The 18,123-nt window shown below is 41.7% G+C and overlaps 1 protein-coding gene across 2 annotated transcripts in view; it reads left to right on the top strand.

Annotated features, from left to right (window-relative positions):
• LOC147032709 (cullin-associated NEDD8-dissociated protein 1-like) overlaps positions 1-18,123 on the top strand; it is a 97,091-nt gene that overhangs the window by 68,127 nt on the left and 10,841 nt on the right. For both annotated transcript variants that reach the window (XM_085870552.1, XM_085870551.1), the window contains exons 9-14: positions 349-490; positions 709-1,007; positions 1,159-1,926; positions 7,145-7,450; positions 12,313-12,499; positions 14,323-14,418. In XM_085870552.1, the coding sequence (XP_085726678.1) occupies positions 349-490; positions 709-1,007; positions 1,159-1,926; positions 7,145-7,450; positions 12,313-12,499; positions 14,323-14,418 (1,798 nt within the window). The remainder of the gene's footprint in view (positions 1-348; positions 491-708; positions 1,008-1,158; positions 1,927-7,144; positions 7,451-12,312; positions 12,500-14,322; positions 14,419-18,123) is intronic.

The following is an 18,123-nucleotide window of genomic DNA, read 5'->3' as shown; positions in this document are numbered from 1 at the left end:
GTGATCTGCATTTTTTTGATCTCTGCAAACTCCAGAGTGGGATTCTACAAACATTACAGTAGGATATTGAGGATTCGTGCGTTTGGATCAAAGATTGCACCAGGTAGGGTGATTGACCAAACTCCCTTTAGAAGACAGTTACGTATGGCTTTGTTTATGCAATACAGCATGTTTGAAAAAGTGGTGGCATCTGCTCTGGCTTTTGCCATGCCATTTGGGGCATGGAGCTTGGTTCTGGCTCAAAATAATTCCAGCACAAGTTGGTTCTGAACTTGCTAGTGGAGACGAGGCATAAAAGTTCAAAGCAGCTCTAGGCTTTTCTCTGTAATGCCCTTTTTGTCCCAATAGGTGCCGAGCATCGTGAAGGCACTGCACAAGCAGCTCAAGGAAAAGAGTGTGAAAACACGGCAAGGCTCTTTTAACCTCCTCACCGAGCTTGTCAATGTCCTGCCCGGAGCGCTGGCTGACCATGTTCCGGCTCTTGTACCCGGTGAGTACATCTGCTGTTCAGAAGACTTTTTGCTTGCTTAAGTTTAACCATAATTTATATCATATATGAAAACATAATTTGTTTTCTTATTTATAGTTCAGGAGATATTACATGCATATTTTGGTGAAGACTTGCACGAGACCTTCCTCGGTGAAGATTTGATGCTACTGTACTTACCATGACTATTTAACCCCAAGCAAGGATTTTCTTTGGCACAGGGATTGTCTTCTCACTTGGTGACAAGTCCAGTTCATCAAATATGAAAATTGATACGTTATCTTTTTTGCACGTGCTACTGTGCCACCACCCACCGGAGGTTTTCCACCCACACGTTCGGGTTCTGGTACCTGCTGTAGTGACCTGCGTTGGCGACCCTTTTTACAAAATCACATCTGAGGCACTACTTGTCGAGCAACAGCTTGTCCGTGTAATCCGGCCATTGGAAGGTCCTCCCTCCACCTTTGATGCAAAGCCCTTTGTACATGACCTCTTCACCTCTACTCAAAAGCGGTTGAAGGTGTGCTGTTATTAATGATGATCATTTTCAATTGGATCTGTCGTGAATATTTGGAGATGTGGATGAGTGAAAGAAGTCAATTTTGATGCAACAAGATGTTGCTTGAAATTTTTATTTGTTCATAATTATTTTATTTTCTCTGTTTATCCAGGCAGCGGACATTGACCAGGAGGTGAAGGAACGGGCCATAGCTTGCATGGGACAGATTATCTGCAATCTCGGTGACCAGTTGGGACCAGAGCTAGCCACCACTTTGCAGATCTTCCTAGAGCGCCTCAAGAATGAGATCACACGGCTCACAACAGTCAAGGCTCTCACACTCGTCGCTAGTTCACCTCTTAATATCGACCTTCGTCCTGCCTTAGCTGAGAGCATCTCGATCCTTGCGTCATTCCTGCGCAAGAATCAGCGTGCACTTAAGCTGGCAACCCTGGGGGCACTGGAAGCTTTGGTGCGTGGTTACAGGGATGCACTCACACCCACCATGATAGAGACTGTACTCCAGGAACTTCCACCGCTCATCTCTGAGTCGGACATGCATGTGTCCCAGCTCGCCGTCGGATTCCTGACTACACTCGCCCGAGTGTACCCGTCATCGTTGGGAAAAGTCAGCAACGCAGCCCTAGCACCTGTAATTGCACTTGTGCGTTCGCCACTGCTTCAGGGTGGTGCACTCACTGCTGTGCTTGCTTTTTTCCAAGCTCTTGTGGCAACCCACATGCCTGGGCTCGGATATATGGAGCTTCTTAGGCTGCTTACTGGCCCAGTTTACTCTCACACAAGTACTGGTGCTGCCCAGTTGTCCACCAGTCCGGTCTCACCCACATCTGCAAGTTCCAGCAGCCTTCTAACGCTTCACAAGCAGGCCTTTCATTCGATTGCAAAATGTGTTGCAGCCTTGACAGTCGCATGTCCACAGGTGCCTTTTCTGAATTTTTGCTTGAATTTTTCAATTGAGCCCCATTCCTGGAATGTAGATAGTTACCAGTCTTAGTGAAAGCGAGCATGGGTCCTTTATTGTTTGTTTTGCTTCAAGATTTTGTTTATATTTACTTATTTAAGAGCTTGGCATGTATTGAACAAATAATTTGATACTTGATGCTGTGATGAGTCGTATTAATATTGGTCTAAGGTTTACATTCCCACATCTCAACCTTTTTTTATTTTTATTTTTACTCTGCCACCAAAGGTGAACAGGTTTTTTTTTTGGTTTTTTTTCATTCCCCCCCACCCCCCCCCCCCCCATTCCTGCCTGTCGATTTGACTGTCTGTGATCATGATATCTCAAAAAGTTATGGACGTATTTGGATAAAATTTTGTGGACATTTTGGGTGTGTGACAAGGACAAGTTGATTTGAGGATCCGGATCCGGATACGAGATTTATGTGAGAATCCGGATTCGGATGCGAGATTTTTGTGAGGATCTGGATACAAGATATTTTTTTGAAATTTCTAATTGATTTTTCACCATTAAGAGATAGTGGCCTGCAAAATCATTCACTCCCCTCCAAAGTTCTCACATTTCGATGCCACCTGAGCCTATTTCATGAGTTCAAATCAAACTTGATATATGAGTCTTCACAAACTACTCCAAAAGATGAAGCCAAAAGATGAAGCCAGATATAATGTGAATAAGTGAGACCAACAGAGAAAATCAGATGATTCTCAGTTGCATAAGTAGTCAAGCCCTTTGTCTAACTCTCACTTCAGGAGTAAATTATTTTTTGAAAGGTTACAAAATAAGTGCAGTCGGTTTCACCTCTATGTAATCGGTGGTTTAACTTAAAAATTAACCTCCCCACTTATCGAAGGAGTTTTAAGGTGCAACTCATTTGGTTAACCAACAAGGCAAACGTGAAGACAAGGAGCTTTCCAAAGAAGTCAGACATAAAATGGTGGATAAGCACCATTCAAGGAGAGCGTTATAAGATTTCAATCACTCATTGTCCCTTTTGAGTACGTACAGTGAAATCCATCATTAAGAAGTGGAATTCGTATCATACCACCCACACTACCCAGATCAAGTCGCCCTTCCAAACTCAGCAACCGAGGAAGCAGGAAACTGTTTCAGGATGTCACTGTGAGTCCAACAATGACTGAAACATCTGCAAGGCTCTATATCCAAGACTCCAAGTTGATTTGAGGATCCGGATCCGGATACGAGATTTATGTGAGAATCCGGATCCGGATACGAGATTTATGTGAGGATCTGGATACAAGATATTTTTTTTTAATTTCTAAATGATTTTTCACCATTAAGAGATAGTGGCCTGCAAAATTATTCACTCCCCTCCATGGAAAAAAATTTTATGCACTGATTGATCAATGTTGATCAATCAACAATATCCCATTCCCTTCACAAACCTGGCCTTGTCGAGACAGGTGGCAAGAAAAAAGCCATTACTGAAAAAGACGCATCTAAAAGCTTGTATGCAGTTTGCGAACAAAAAATAAAATCTTAATGATACTGCATACACGTGGCGAAATGTTTTGTGGTCAGACCAGACAAAAATTAGAAATTTTGGTCTAAATTCAAAACATTGCATTGAGCACAAGCCAAGCACTGCACATGACCCAGTCAACACCATCTCTACTGTCAAGCATTGTGGTGGAAGCATCATGTTATTGGGCTGCTTTGTATCAGCAGGGACTGGCAAGCTTGTCAGGAGAGAAGGAACAATGGACGGTGCAAAGTACAGGAGAGTCCTTGATTAAAAACCTGTTTGAGTCAGCCGTGAATCTAAAACTGGGTAAGAGATTCACATATCAGCAGGACAATGATCTGAAGCACAAAGCTAAAGCCACACTGGAGCGGCTGAATAAGATGAAAATGAATGTTCTTGAGTGGCCCAGTTGTCATTATTTTAAACCCAATTGAACATTTATGGCGAGATTTGAAGATTGCAGTCCATTGATGATCCCCATCAAACTTGGCAGAACGAGAGAAATTTTCACGTAAAGAATGGGAAAATATTTCACCATCTCACTGTGTAAAGCTGGTAGAGACCCTACACATAGACTTGTATCGGTCATTGCTGTAAAAGGTTCTTCCAGCAAGTACTGACCTTGGGGGCTGAATACTTTTTCAACCAGTGAATTTTGATTTGTACATGTTTTTTTTTTGCAGGTATTCCTGATGTGTAACCTCCTTCAACTATCACAGTGTTTAGTTTGATCTCTAGTTTTGAATAAAAAAGTTCATTTTGAAATATTTTTCTACATACTGTATTTTGTAATTCATCTAAATGAAGCATTATTGCTAAGGGGTGAATACTTTTGCAGGCCACTGTAGGGCCCAAGACGATATATAGCATGATGTTTTAAAATGTTGTGGACTCGTTGTGACAAAATGAAGTCGATGAGTTGGTGAGGTGACGAGTACAAGCTGATTCGATTTTGGTTCAGGTCTGGGATCCAGATCTAGCCTATTGGTGGGATACAAAATGTGAACTGTTCAGTTTGGTGGAGGTATGTGCTCTACCGAGTACCGTTATTTTTATCTTGCCGAAACGAAGTTTTTGCAAGATATGTTAGTCAGCTTGTATGTTTTTTTTGTTTGTTTGTTTGTTTGTTTGTCTGTAATCACATGTAAAAAATCCTGCAGAGCACAGTTATCATCGGAAATTTTTGTAACTTCGCATATCAGAGGCCTATAGAGGTCCCTTGCAGTGCACAAAATTTTGAAGGTCAAAGGTCAAGGTCACTTTGGCGCAAATCAGGGGAGTCGACGAAACCCTTATTTTTTTGAGTAATTTTGATCGGATCGTCTTCAAACTTCATGGGAATATAGTTCATGGTCTGGCGCTCAGCTGATTAATTTTTGGTGGCGATTGGCCTTGACCTTCATATGTTTTTTTTTTTTTTGGTCTGTAATCACGTATAAATCACTCTGCAGAGCACAGTTATCATTGGAAATTTTTGTAACTTCGCATATCAGAGGCCTATAGGAGGTCCCTTTCAGCGCATAAAATTTGAAGGTCAAAGGTCAAGGTCACTTTGTCACAAATCAGGGGAGTCGACGAAACCCTTATTTTTTGAGTAATTTTGATCGGATCGTCTTCAACTTCATGGGAATATAGTTCATGGTCTGGCGCTCAGCTGATTAATTTTTGGTGGCGATTGGCCTTGACCTTCATGGTTAGCGCCTCAGGTCCAACATATTTGACCCCAAGGTCAAATTTTCAAGTTTTATGAACCATATCGTGTAGTACCTCAAATTGAACACCTCGATGAGTGCTTTCTAGATATGTCAAGCTTGAGACATTATGACGTCATTTGGTGACGTTATGAGGCAAAAGCATATTTTTCATGGTTACTCTGTAGAATGATTCTCATCGGAATCTCTCGTAGGCAGATATTCCTCAAGGAGTCGCTCCTGGTGGATAGCAGCTCTGTTCACCTCAGTGTGACCTTAAAGAAGTCACACGTGGTCACCTTTTGGCAAGATACGGGTCACCCTGCGGGTGACATTGGTTTATTTTGTTGTTGTTAAATCTCCCTTTGATTCTTTAGACTTTGCAATTAACTGAACTGGCCTGTCTTAAGTTGTTTTTTTTTTAATATCGGCAAGAGTAACCACAGCTTTTGTTTTCATCCATCCTTCCCTTTTGAGCTTGTCTTTGTGTAATTCTGTGATGACATCTGGGTTCAAAATAAATACATTTGGAGGGCTCTTTTGTAGTCCCCCCCCCTCACAAAATATTAGCCCCCATGAAATTGTTTATGGGGGCTACTTCTTATTGTTATCACTGTCACCGAAGGTAGACAGAGTCTATGTTTTCACCCGTTTTTCTGTTTGTCTCCCTGTGAGCAGGATATCTCATAAGAGTTATGGAAGGATTTGGATGAAACATGGTGGACAGGTTTGGTGTGTGACGAGGATAAATTTATTCAGTTTTGGTGAGGATCGGGATCCAGATACGAGTTTTTTTTCTTTCTTTCTTTTGTGATTCTTCGCCATTGGGGGATAGGGCCAAAACGATACTGAGCATGATATTTCAAAAGGTTATGGACAGATTCCGACAAAACTTTTTGGATGAGTTGGTTAGGTGATGAGAACAAGCCAATTAGATTTTGTTTCAGGTCCAGTTGTATATCCAGCCTATCAGTGGGATACAAAACGTAAACTGTTCAGCCTGGCATAGGTATGCACTCTACCGAGTGCTGTTCTAATAAACCTTTTGTTTTGTACAATGTTTAGCAGTCACACTCGAGCTCTTTTGCACACATACAATCACAACATATGATGATTGACGGTTCACAAACAGCCGTACCATACGACAATATTATATCCCAGTCAATCTTCATCATAATCATCATTAAATCATAGAGTTATTTAACGTGAGATACAAAGAATGTGTAATTCAGGAAATAATTTTGACAATCGGGATGAAAGTGCCATTCACATGCTGTCAAACCTCAGTGTCTCATGAAGATGATCTGACATTAATCGTTTTTACTAGCATTTCCATTTGTATTGTCTTTTTATTTCAAAACTTGCCAAAATAACCCAGTCACATTAACAACGAGGAGTGAGCTGCGCCACGTTGTCAGAGAGGCCGTCGTATTCGTAAGCGTGCACGATGTTTACGATTAACTTGTAAGTAAGATTGCCCTGCCCAGTTGTAATTTTATAACAGACATTGAAAACTTAGCTTGGAATCAAACTTTAATTTCGAACTGCAATTCAGTGAGATTGCAGGATTAGGGAACTTTTAATTGCACAACCTTTGCAGACCTTTCAAAGCTATGATTTGGGGGCACAGGCGTTTTTTGTCTCTATTTATTTTTTTCGGGGGCAAATCGCCAGTCACGTGTGTTTTGGACGCTGAATGGATGAAAAGGCAAGAAAGGAGAATGTGGCGATGTGGGTGGTACATTCAACATTTTGTGTGAATACCATGTTGATTGTTCCTAATTGCTGAAATCAAATTTCTGCTTCTAAATTTTCGGTTACCTTTTTGGATGACAAACGTGTTTTTCTTTTGGGAAGGGGGGAGAGGGAGGGTGGATGCCCTTTTAGTATCGACTCTGGTGCGTCTCGGGACTGTGTTGATTTTGAGTGAAAAATGATGAAAGTCGAAGTTAACCCCAAATTTTCATCCATCATGCAAATAATATTTGTCGTCCAACCCTAGGAGTGTGGCTCGGTCACGGGACAGTTTATAGCGGACGTCCGCAACCCAAAGTCGAGCGACGGTGTGCAGCTGCTTGCCTTACTCGCGCTTGGTGAGATCGGACGCCACGTGGACCTGAGCACACAGAAAGAGCTTCGTTCAGTACTCCTTGAGGCTCTCAGCTCTCCCAGTGAAGAGGTGAAATCTGCTGCATCGTATGCACTCGGAAATGTCAGTGTGGGCAGCCTGCCGCAGTACCTTCCCTTTGTTCTTCACGAGATTGGCAGCCACACCAAGCGACAGTATCTCCTGCTCCACTCTCTGAAAGTAAGAATGAAAATCCCCAACCAGTAAATTTATTCATCTTTTCTTGTCTCCTCTGGGTGTTCTTTTGCAGTTTATTTAAAATATCTCGTCTTTGGATGATGACAAGCACTTCACCATGTGAAACATTTTAAATTGGTTTGGTCAAAAAAAAATTTCTGGTTTCCATTTTGGATGTCATGCTGATTTCCCCAACCCCCCCCATCCTTTACCCCTCTGAGACTTTTATAGACTAAGACTCGGCTTAACAATCGACCTGTTGGTGTGCTACACTGGTTGGAAATCATTTAATATGGATCAATTGTATTCCTGCTGGAAACTAGTTGAATGAAGAATTTTATTTTGTGGGCAAAACCTGGTTTTTAAAACACTCTCTCGTTGACCAGCATTTTTATTTGTACTCGGGCCCAATGTTGTATGTCACTTGGTCGAAACAATTTACTGTGAGGTATTGTTTTTAATGTTGCTATTGAACAAAGTTTTTCAGTTTCCTTTTGGTCACTAAATTCTTCCAAAATATATTGTAGCATCAACGGCTCAACTAACGTTGAGCTCGTTGCAGTGGGAGGTTAAAATCCCGCGATGTAACGAACAGTTTTAACTCCTGCGGAGACATTCCGAATTATGGCGGACAACACGTGTGCGGGTCGTGGGGAGAGACAATAACCTCAAAGCTATTTTTGAAAGAAATGGGTTTATTTTCCATAATCAAGAGAAACTACCAGTGGATGGTGATCATGAGGAGATGGTGGGTCAGGATAAGGAGGGAAGAAATGCATTTAATAAATAATTATTTACCATGTGAATAAATCCTTTGATGCCACACACCAGATTTAATCACTGATGGGAAAGGGATAAAAACCTGGGACTCCGCTCTGGTGGTAGCAGGGAGGAGGATGGTTGCAGAGCAGCCACGAGCTGGTAATGAGACAACGGCACACGGGCAGGTTGATGAACGGGGCAAGGCAGGAACAACAAAAAGGTGGGAAGGCAGTACGACCTCCTCTCCAGCTGTCCTCAAGCAAGCTTTCCCAGCCATCGTTCTCCTCAGACTTCACAGTTCTGTTCTCCTTGGAACCCTTTCTCCTCTTTTACTTCACAACTCCTTCAGGCTCTCCTCAATACTTGTTCTTCGCCGCCCTTTTTCACCCCTCTCCCCCTTCTCCCCGGGCAATGCTTCACCCCCTCTACTTGATCAGAACTCTGCCTCTTGGGAGGCAACAAAACACTCCTCCCCTCTCTTTAGAGGCGATCCAAGTTCAGCCCTACTCTCCTCATGCAAAGTCTTTCGGCACCCCGGTTGAGGTTTACATAAGGCTTCCATGCACAATTTCTGTAACCATAATCCCTCACTAATTATTACCATGCACCACCCCCTGTATGGTGCACATTCAAACAAAACATTCCTTAAGCTGATGTGTCCATACTTATTACATCGAGATTGGCTAGCTACTTGTACACAGACCATGCTACTCTACACATTTCTATCTGTTTGATTGGAATGTGTGAACTTCCTCCCCCCCACCCCCACCCACACACACATCTGTCCACAGATTGGTTTCATCTGTCCACAGAGCATTCTCCCAGAAGGATTTTGGCTTGTTCAGGTGTGTTTGAGCAAACTCCAGTCTGACTTTCTTGTGTGTGTCTCTCGGCAGTGGGGTCCTCCTGGGTCTCCTACCAAAGAAACCCCTTTCATTGAGTTGGTGACGGATGGTGCAAGTTGAAACGGTCATACCTTGTGTCTGAAGGTCAGATTGAATATGTTTGGCAGTTGATTGAGATGCTTTCTGTACCATTCGAACAATCCTTCGCTGCAATCTATGATCAAGTTTTGTCTTGCGGTCACATCTCGGGAGGTTGGCGACAATGCCGTGGGTCTTAAACATCCTGACAACATTGTGTACAGTGGACATAGAAACATCAAGGTCTCTGGAGATGGACTTGTAGCCTTGAGATTGTCCATGCTTGGCTACATTCTGGTGTCTGACTTCAAACAATTCTCTGGTTTTCTTTCTTTTCTCCATGCTCATTCAGGTACACACAGTGACACAAAACAGCAGAATGACTCCTTTTCTCAATTCAAACTGGTTAAATGAGTGATTTTTATATTGCAGGCACCTGCAACTCACCGCAGGTGAGTTCAATTCCAAAGTAAAGGAGAATCACCTGCTTGAAATCTAATGATGTCCAACAACTTCAAAAAGGTGCCAACAATACTGTCTGGGCCATTTTAGGATTTCTGTGTGGAATAAGCTAAGATTTTTTGTTTTGTTCCGCTGTAAACCAAAGAAATGCACATGTGGATATGAAAAGATGTTTTTTTTATTTCAACAATTTTCTGGAAGAAACGGTGCATCATTTGTAAAAAGTGGAAGGGTGCCAATATTTTTGGCCGTGTGCGTGGTTTTTTTTTTGGGGGTTTTTTTATGCCGTGAATGAACTTTGGTACATCACGGGTGATTGAAGGTTGTGGTCAAGTTTAATTTAAATTGTGTGTTTCGGAGAAGAGAGGAAATACCTATTTTGGGAGGTCACACCACCCCACAACCCCCTCCCCACCCCCCGTAGACCCCCTCAATGAGCACAGATTTTGATTCGGTTAATACACCTTTGTTAGGCAGCAGATAGGAAGCTTGTGACCAAGTTTCATCAAAACCATGTGTTTTGTTCAAGCGATGATGACCAAGTGTTTGTGAACTGACTCGTACTCACTCACCTACGGACACTGCTCGATCGCATAAGCTCACCTGATTAAAGTTCAGGTGAACTAAAAATGGATGTCCATGATTAAGATTATGCAATTAATTTACTGGGCTTTTTTTTTTATGCCTCCACTGACAGTTACCAGAGGCATTATTGTGGATGTTTCTGGATGGATTATTTCGTATAATAATGTTTATTCTTGTAACAATATTGCAAATTTTATGCAAGTGTCTATCCCCATGCTTTTTGAAAAAAATTGAGGGGATATTGTAATCAGCTCTGTCTGTCTGTCACGCTATCTCCTCCTAAATGGTTGTGCAGAAATTCACCAACCTTGATAGTTTTGATCACCACATGGCACAAAGGTGCAAGAGCAGTATCATTTTTGACCTTGCCCCCTGGGGTGGGGTGAAAAGGTCACATACCAAAAAAATGCAATTACAGGCACATTTTAAAACTTTTTTAAATGAAACTTTGTTTCTGCAATCACTTTAGGGGATGCATGAAATATGTAACAATTTTTTTTGATTTAACCCCCAGCTCATGGTGTTTTTAAACTCAAACATTTGATATTGGTTCATTCTTGGTGGAACCTTTTGCCATCTTTCAACTTTACTTTAAATGGGAAGCGTAGGGATTTGCGATAACATGCCATCGACTTCACTCTAGTTTTTCTTCTGTTGGTTTTATAAAGGTAGAGTTTACTAAAAATGAGAGATGTTTGGCTTTGAAATAGGACAAATTGTTGGTTCTCACACAGCTGGATGTTCTGTGACAGAACCCTCCAAACTTCTGAGATATTAGGAGGAACAGTCTCCAAAGTAATGACAGCATGGGAAAAAGAATGAAAGAAAAAACGTCCAAGTAAGAAAGTCTAACAGTGGTTGAAAGTGCAAGTTGCATCATTATCATTTAGTTTGCAGCCTATGGCTGCTGGTTGCATCATTTCTGGGAGCACAGTTCTTGCACTGATGCAGTGCCCCCTGTTTCCAGCAAGCTAGTTCTCATTTTGCTGACCTCAGAATGATGACTGGCTAAATCAATCCACCTGGTGTTATTTAACGGAACGACGGGCTCAAACTTAACACCCGAAGATCTTAAGTCTGCCACCTTAACCGTCAAGCCAACACCAAGTTATCGTAAGTTGGATAATCAAGACAGATGTATGTTGTCAAGAAATGTGACTAAAGATTCCAGTTCAACAGCTGCAGAACTGAATACACACCTAACCCGACCAATCTCGATCAAAAAAACTCGTCGTCAGTTACACAAAATGGAGTTTCGCTGCAAAGTTGTCATTCGCAAACCATTAATTATGAAAATTAATGTGTTATCCTGCCAAACGTGGTGCAGATAAAACAAAGACTGGACTTTGAAGCAGTGGAGAAATGTAATTTATGGTCAAATGAGTCGTCCTTCACCCTATTTCAAACAAATTGTGGAGTCTATATTTGGAGACAGCCCAAGAACACTGACAACAGTGACTGCCTACTACCGATGGTGAAGCATGGAGGAGGCTCCAATGATTTGAGCAGCAATCTCATGGAAATCTGAGGCCGAGATTATTACAGTTCACGGGAGAGTAACTGTGAATGACTACGAAGCCTTCGTGACAAATTGCATCCCATAATACAAACTTTGTTTCTTGAAGGTGGTGCCATTTTTTCCAAAACAATTGTACTCTAAAACACACTGCTGTAAATATTAAATCTTGGTTTGAAGAATGTGACTGATGGTGAAGTACAACATCAAGATTTAAACATTATTGAGCCATTGTGGTCAATTCTTGAGAACAAGCTGAGGAGGACATTTCCCCCACCAATATCTCTCAAGGATTTCAGAATGGTGTAATCTTTCTCTATCAGATGTGTACAACTTGTACCAGTCAATCCCACACAGGATTGATGATTTACTTCCTGCAAAGCAGAGGGTGGGGGGCGGAGCACTTCCGACTCACTATTAATAAATCAACTGTATCTTGTCACAGATGTTTCCATTTTTTTTTTGTCCAACCCCTGAATATAACCAGTCATCCTTTCATTTTCTTTTCTGAAATGGGGAGCACTTTTTCCTTCAGTTTAAAATGAAATAAGAATTTCAAGTTGCAGTTGGTCTTTATTTTATTTTAATCTTTCTTTGTAATTGTTCTTGCATGGCAGGAGGTGATCAGCTCTGCTCAAGTGACGGCACTCAAGCCTTATGTGGAAGACATATGGGCACTGCTTTTCAAGCATTGCGAGTGTGCAGAGGAAGGCACTCGAAATGTGGTAGCTGAGTGTTTGGGCAAGCTCGCCCTAATTGATCCTGTTAGCCTCCTGCCCCGTTTAAAGGGTTACCTCTCATCAGGTGCGCAGCCTGTGTTACTTTTCATTGCTTGAATCTATTGGTGCAACAGTTTACATGGTTATCGTTTGCAGTACTCCTTGAAAGGGCATTTGCTTTGCTGACTATTTATTTATTTTTCCCTTTTTGAAACAACGTTTTCGCTTGATCTTTGGTGTCTTCATTGATTTGTCCTTCCCTCCAGGGCAGTTTCTCAACCTTTTTTGTCCCACATCCCACTTTGATTTTTCAAAAAAAATCGTACGCCCCACCATGATTGGAGACACTACAGTATATACTACATATGTATTCAAAAGGCTTTATTTAAACTTTGTTGCAAATTTTATTCAATTGATACTCACTTGAATGGGAGCCCTGCCCTTGACGCTGGCTGCAGATTTGTTTGATTCGAGGAACCAATTTTGTCAATTTCAGCCTTAAATCACCACCGTTTCATGATTTCCAGTCAATTTCTCTTAGCTTGCAGAAAATCGGCAACAACACTAAATCCACATTTGACTAAATAAGATGATGGAAAATTTATCAATACTTCCCTTGCCAAAGTAGTCGAGTTTGGGTATTTCTTTTCGCTCTCCTCAGACAGCCACATAATGGTTCCTTTGATCTTGAAAAGAGTTTTCACAGACTCATCTTGTTGCAACTTGCATAACTCCTCTTGGTATTGCTCTGGTACTTCAGATAAATCCACCAGAAATGGCTGAGTCAACCAAGAAGGGAACTCGCAGCAAAGCTATGAAAGCGATCATATATTGATTCATTAATTCTGAATCCTCATGCCCCACCAAAATATTGCCGCGCCCCACCTTGAGAAACACTGCTCCAGGGTCAATATGTCACTTTGCTCTTCCATGAGCCTCAACTGCTGCCGAAAATAATAAATCAAAAATTTCGCCACATTCTGACATCAATGCTATGAGGTCGATTCTCCTGCAACCTTCCTCTGCTCCGACCCTCTCCAGCAACCCCCCTCCTGGTTAAATTTCCAAAATCCAGACTGCGCATCTCAACTCCTTCTGTTGTTAGTTTTTTTCCCGGTTTCTGAAATCATCTTCCTGAGGCTGTTCAATCCCGCTCTTCACTCCAGGGCTTCAAGCAGAACATGCACTACCATCTCATGTCATCCTCCATCCTTACCCATTATTTTTTGTACCCCCATTGACACCCACACCGACACATGCAATCCTCTTACTTGCAGGTTGCCCTCTTTTCCTGTTTGTTTATTCTTTGCTTGGTGTCCAACTGTCCCACTGTCAATTTCTATTTTGTTCTTCCATGAGCCTTGATCTTGCAAAAGAATGGAAAAAACTTCAACTTTGCATTTTTATACTCTAAATGCCAAATTGCAAGTTGCTGTGTGTGTAAAGCAAGAGTGCCTGAAATTTTATAGTGTTTCTAAAAGTTTTTACATTTCCCTTTTTCAATGTCTTTAATTTCGCTAACTCAGCTGCATAGGCTTGGTGTGGCCATTCATGCTTTTACTTTTTCAGGTTAGCCTTGTGTGTGACCTCCCTGAAGACTGACTATTTCCAGCTGCACACATTTTCCTTTTGGTTGTATCTGGTGTTATTACATTTATGCCAACCACCATAAAGCAAATAAACTCTGTCATCTAACCAAGATGAAGGACCCACATTTGAGTGCAATGCTTTCAGGTCATAACTGTACCCTTCCTTGCAAGTGCAGAGACGCTTTTCAAGTGGCCTTACCATATGTTGCAGAATCCTGTAGCTTTGACAATGAGGCATTTATTTGGATAATCGATAATAATTGATGGATAATACAAGATACTGGTGTGCAGTATAATTGAAAGGTCGCATGTCCTGCAGGATCTCCACATGCGCGCAGCACGGTGGTGACCGCAGTTAAGTTTACCATTTCAGACCAGCCCCAGGCCGTGGACTCTCTGCTGAAGAGCTGCATTGGTAAGTTTGTTGTTTTTCTTATCATAAAATCCTTGCCATTTCCTCACTTGAACCACCCTGGTTTTTTGTAGATATGTTGTGCTATTATGCAGGTCAGCATCATTAAGTTTGCAACATGTCATCAGATGGTCACTCAAATGGTGTGACCCACCACTGGATTACAGAATCAAACTCTTTGGACAAGTTTTTCTGACAATATCTAAAGTAACACGGAAAGACCATATTCAATCTTTTTGTTGATGAGCAACAATTTGTGTGACAGTCCTGGAGATCACTGCGAAGTCATTCAACACGAACGGAAAATAAATTGGAGCATGATTGTCCTTTTTTTCAAAAAGTTCCCTCACTTTGCCTGCCATCAAAAACAAAGATGATTATGTTGGTGCCAATTCTCCTTAGTTATCCGATTGTGCACCCAGCAACCTTTCTCTTTAAATTGCCTGCCAATTCACCTCCATCTTTTTGACAGTCTCTTAATGTTCCACCCTTTGTCACTTTGCTCCTCCATGAGCCTCAATTGCAGAAGAGAAAAATAAAACCACATTGTGACGTCAGTGCTGCGAGTTTGATGTCAAAATTACTACCTCCTATTTTTTGCTCACATTCTTCATCGTCGTGCAAAGAAAACCGTGACGCGTTTCTAGATGTGCAGTTATTATCCCACGCATGTGAAGCGAAGAGTGGGGTTAAGCAATTGGTTCACTTCTGTTTCTGCCTGTCCACAAACATCAGATTATGATCGAGGGATAACTTTATTTCAATTGAATGTTTTATTTTAAACACGTATCGGAAAATGAAGCTGTAGTTTAGCAGTACTTTGTATTTGAATTCAAATTCATCACGATTGTGTGCACACAGAGAGGAGTGAGCATTTTAATTTTTTTGTTTTTGGGCTGTTTGCCTGTCTGGCAGTCAAACAAAATTGAAAATCGTTCTAAACAGGAAAAAAAACTTAAGACGTCATAAAGGACACAAACAACAGGCACGAAGAACTAACATAACATGTTAAATAAGGTGGCGTAAAAGTCGCTGCATCATTGGCGGTAAACTTCCGAAAAAAAATTTTTTGATGACCTTTAAAATCTTTATTATTTCAATTTCATTATATATTTGAGCACTGGAGAACACAAATTGCCTTTTTGGCACTTTCAAAAACCTGCTTTGCAATACTTGTAAAGTAAAATACCGTAATATTTTGTCCATCATCAGAGTATTTTATATCATCTCGATCAATTAAACTTGCTGCTTGCAGACTCCACCCATGTCTCTCTCTCTCTCTCTCTCTCTCTCTCTCTCTCTCTCTCTCTCTCTCTCTCTCTCTCTCTCTCTCTCTCTCTCTCTCTCTCTCTCTCTCTCTCTCTCTCTCTCTCTGGTTAAGTTGTTCGAACTCTTTCGTTTTCCATTCATTTGCAATAGTGTTGCGTTCTTGCCGTTTGCTATGCTTTGGTCAGAATTATTTCCCAGGTGCTTGACTTCATCCCCCAGAGATTGCATTTTGTAAGACTAAAAGTTTGAGTGGTAGGACGGTGTTCCGCCATGAACCGTAGATGCTATGTTCCCCCATCGCATTCACAATGTGGGTTTTTTGAAACCTCTGACCACTCATATGAACAGTCCAAAGCTTCCAGCTTGATTCCTCATTGGATGAAGAATGTCATCAGTTCCTCCCATCTCTTTCCAACACCTCCTCACTAATTTACAGTTCATAATGGCTCCATGTGCTGGTTCCTTATGTTTGAACTTTTATTTATTTAATTTTTGTATTTTAAAAAAAATTAGTAAATCTGAGTAGCCTCTTGTACACTTGGATCAATTTGAAAAAGGTGGGTCGGCAATGCTCTGCAGGTACTATCTGGTGTAACCTTTTCATATGTTGCCTAATTTTTTTTTTCTTGGCGGGGGGGGGGGGGGGAGAGGGAGATGTTATTCGTATTGCATTCTGTTCTGTGCAGACAATCTAAACTTTTATTGTGCTCTCAAGTTCCCAATCGTTCATTTCATTCTTTCCAACACCATATTACAGTTGTATTGATCCTTGACTGCTATTGCATGTTTATGGTATGAGTGGCCAGTTCTGCTCAAACTGAATGCTTGCCTCATCACCATTTTGCTTTGTTGGAAGTCACAGATGAAGTAAATGCAAGCTGTATAGTATTTTGTCACCAGGATTGCATCCACACATTAATGCAAATTGGTGCCTGTTGGAGATTTCCTGCACAATTACCCACATGATAAATACCAATATATCTGATTTTATTTCTTGCTTGCTTGTCTCATGCCAGACCTGCCATTTAATCGATTGAACTTCCACTTATTTGATATAATTGTGGTGACCATTGATTAGAAGCATCGGACGTTTTCACTCCACGTGAGGAAAGTATACGATTTTAAGCTACAGAAGAGGCGACCAGCTTGTATAATCATGTCAAGGTCGATTTTGAGCAAATGAGAAACAGTCAGACACGGCTTGATCACGCATCTTTGCATCACGGTTTCAATGGAGCACACAAAATGGAGTGAGGAACATTTTTCACATCAATCACGCAATCCTCCTGCTTTTCCTCTTCCTCTTCCTCCACCTCCTGCTCCTCCTCCTCCTCCTATTTCATTCATACATGTTACTAGCCCAAATGACCCAAAAAGTGTGCCAGTGAAACCATACTGACCTTTCTTTCTTTCAATTTTTAACGTATTGTTAAATCATAATATTTATTGTCTCCTGCGTCCTTTGTTATATGTTCTGTGTGTTGGTTCTTATCCGAGCCTCGCCAATGTGCACACAAAAAATATATTTCGCTTTTCAAACAAAAAAAATGATTGTACGATTTCATTGTAAAACTAAAACGGCACTTTTCAGAGCGCATACCTCCACAAGGCGGAAGAGTTCACGTTTTTTTTTCTTGTCACCTAACCAACTCGTCCACCTCGTTTTGTCATTCGTCCACAACATTTTGAAATATGTTGTACTGTATATCGTTTTTGGCCCCATCTCTCAATGGTGAAGAATCACACTTAAATGATTCTTGTATCTGGATCTGGATTTGAATCTTCACCAAAATCCACTTACAAAGCTTTTGTCCGTTGCCTGATGGAGTACTGCTCTCCCCTCTGGGCTGGTGCTCCTGCCTCCCACCTTTCTCGGATTCACGCTGTCGAAACCAGGGCATTTAAGATCATCGGCATCTCCCGCAATGAAGCTGAGTCTTTGGGCCTCTCACTCAATCACCGCAGGTTGGTCGGTGGTCTTTCTGTCTTCTACCGACTCCTCTCCAGCCTTGCCCCCCCTGCTCTCTCTGCGATTTGTCCCCACCACATTTCCACAGGGCGCTCAAGGTCCGCCAACAACCCCCTTCTGGTAAAACTACCAAAATCACGAATCACTGCTCATCTTCACTCTTTCATTCCTCTTTTTTCCCGCCTTTGGAATAAACTTCCTCACTCTATTCTTTCCCATTCTTCCCTCCAGGCTTTCAAAACAGCTGTTCACCACCACCTCTTATCTTCCCCCATCCAAATCCTCGATCTTTTCTACCCCCGATAATCCACCCAAGCCCACTTTCTTCAATTCCCCTGCTTTCCTTCCTGAAAGTCCCTGAAATGTCCATCTTCTCTTCGCCATGTTCCCCGTCCCATCCCCATCCCTCTCCCTTCCACAGTTCACCTAATGTGTCTGTTCCCCACTGTTTTGTCCCTCCCACTCCCGCC

Source organism: Eptatretus burgeri, chromosome 2 (genome assembly GCF_056783735.1).
Source record: "Eptatretus burgeri isolate ZD-2024b chromosome 2, Ebu_testis_v1, whole genome shotgun sequence".
NCBI classification, from domain to species: Eukaryota; Metazoa; Chordata; class Myxini; order Myxiniformes; family Myxinidae; genus Eptatretus; species Eptatretus burgeri.
The sequence above is the reverse complement of the archived record's forward strand: the minus strand, read 5'-3'. Positions and strand labels throughout refer to the sequence as shown.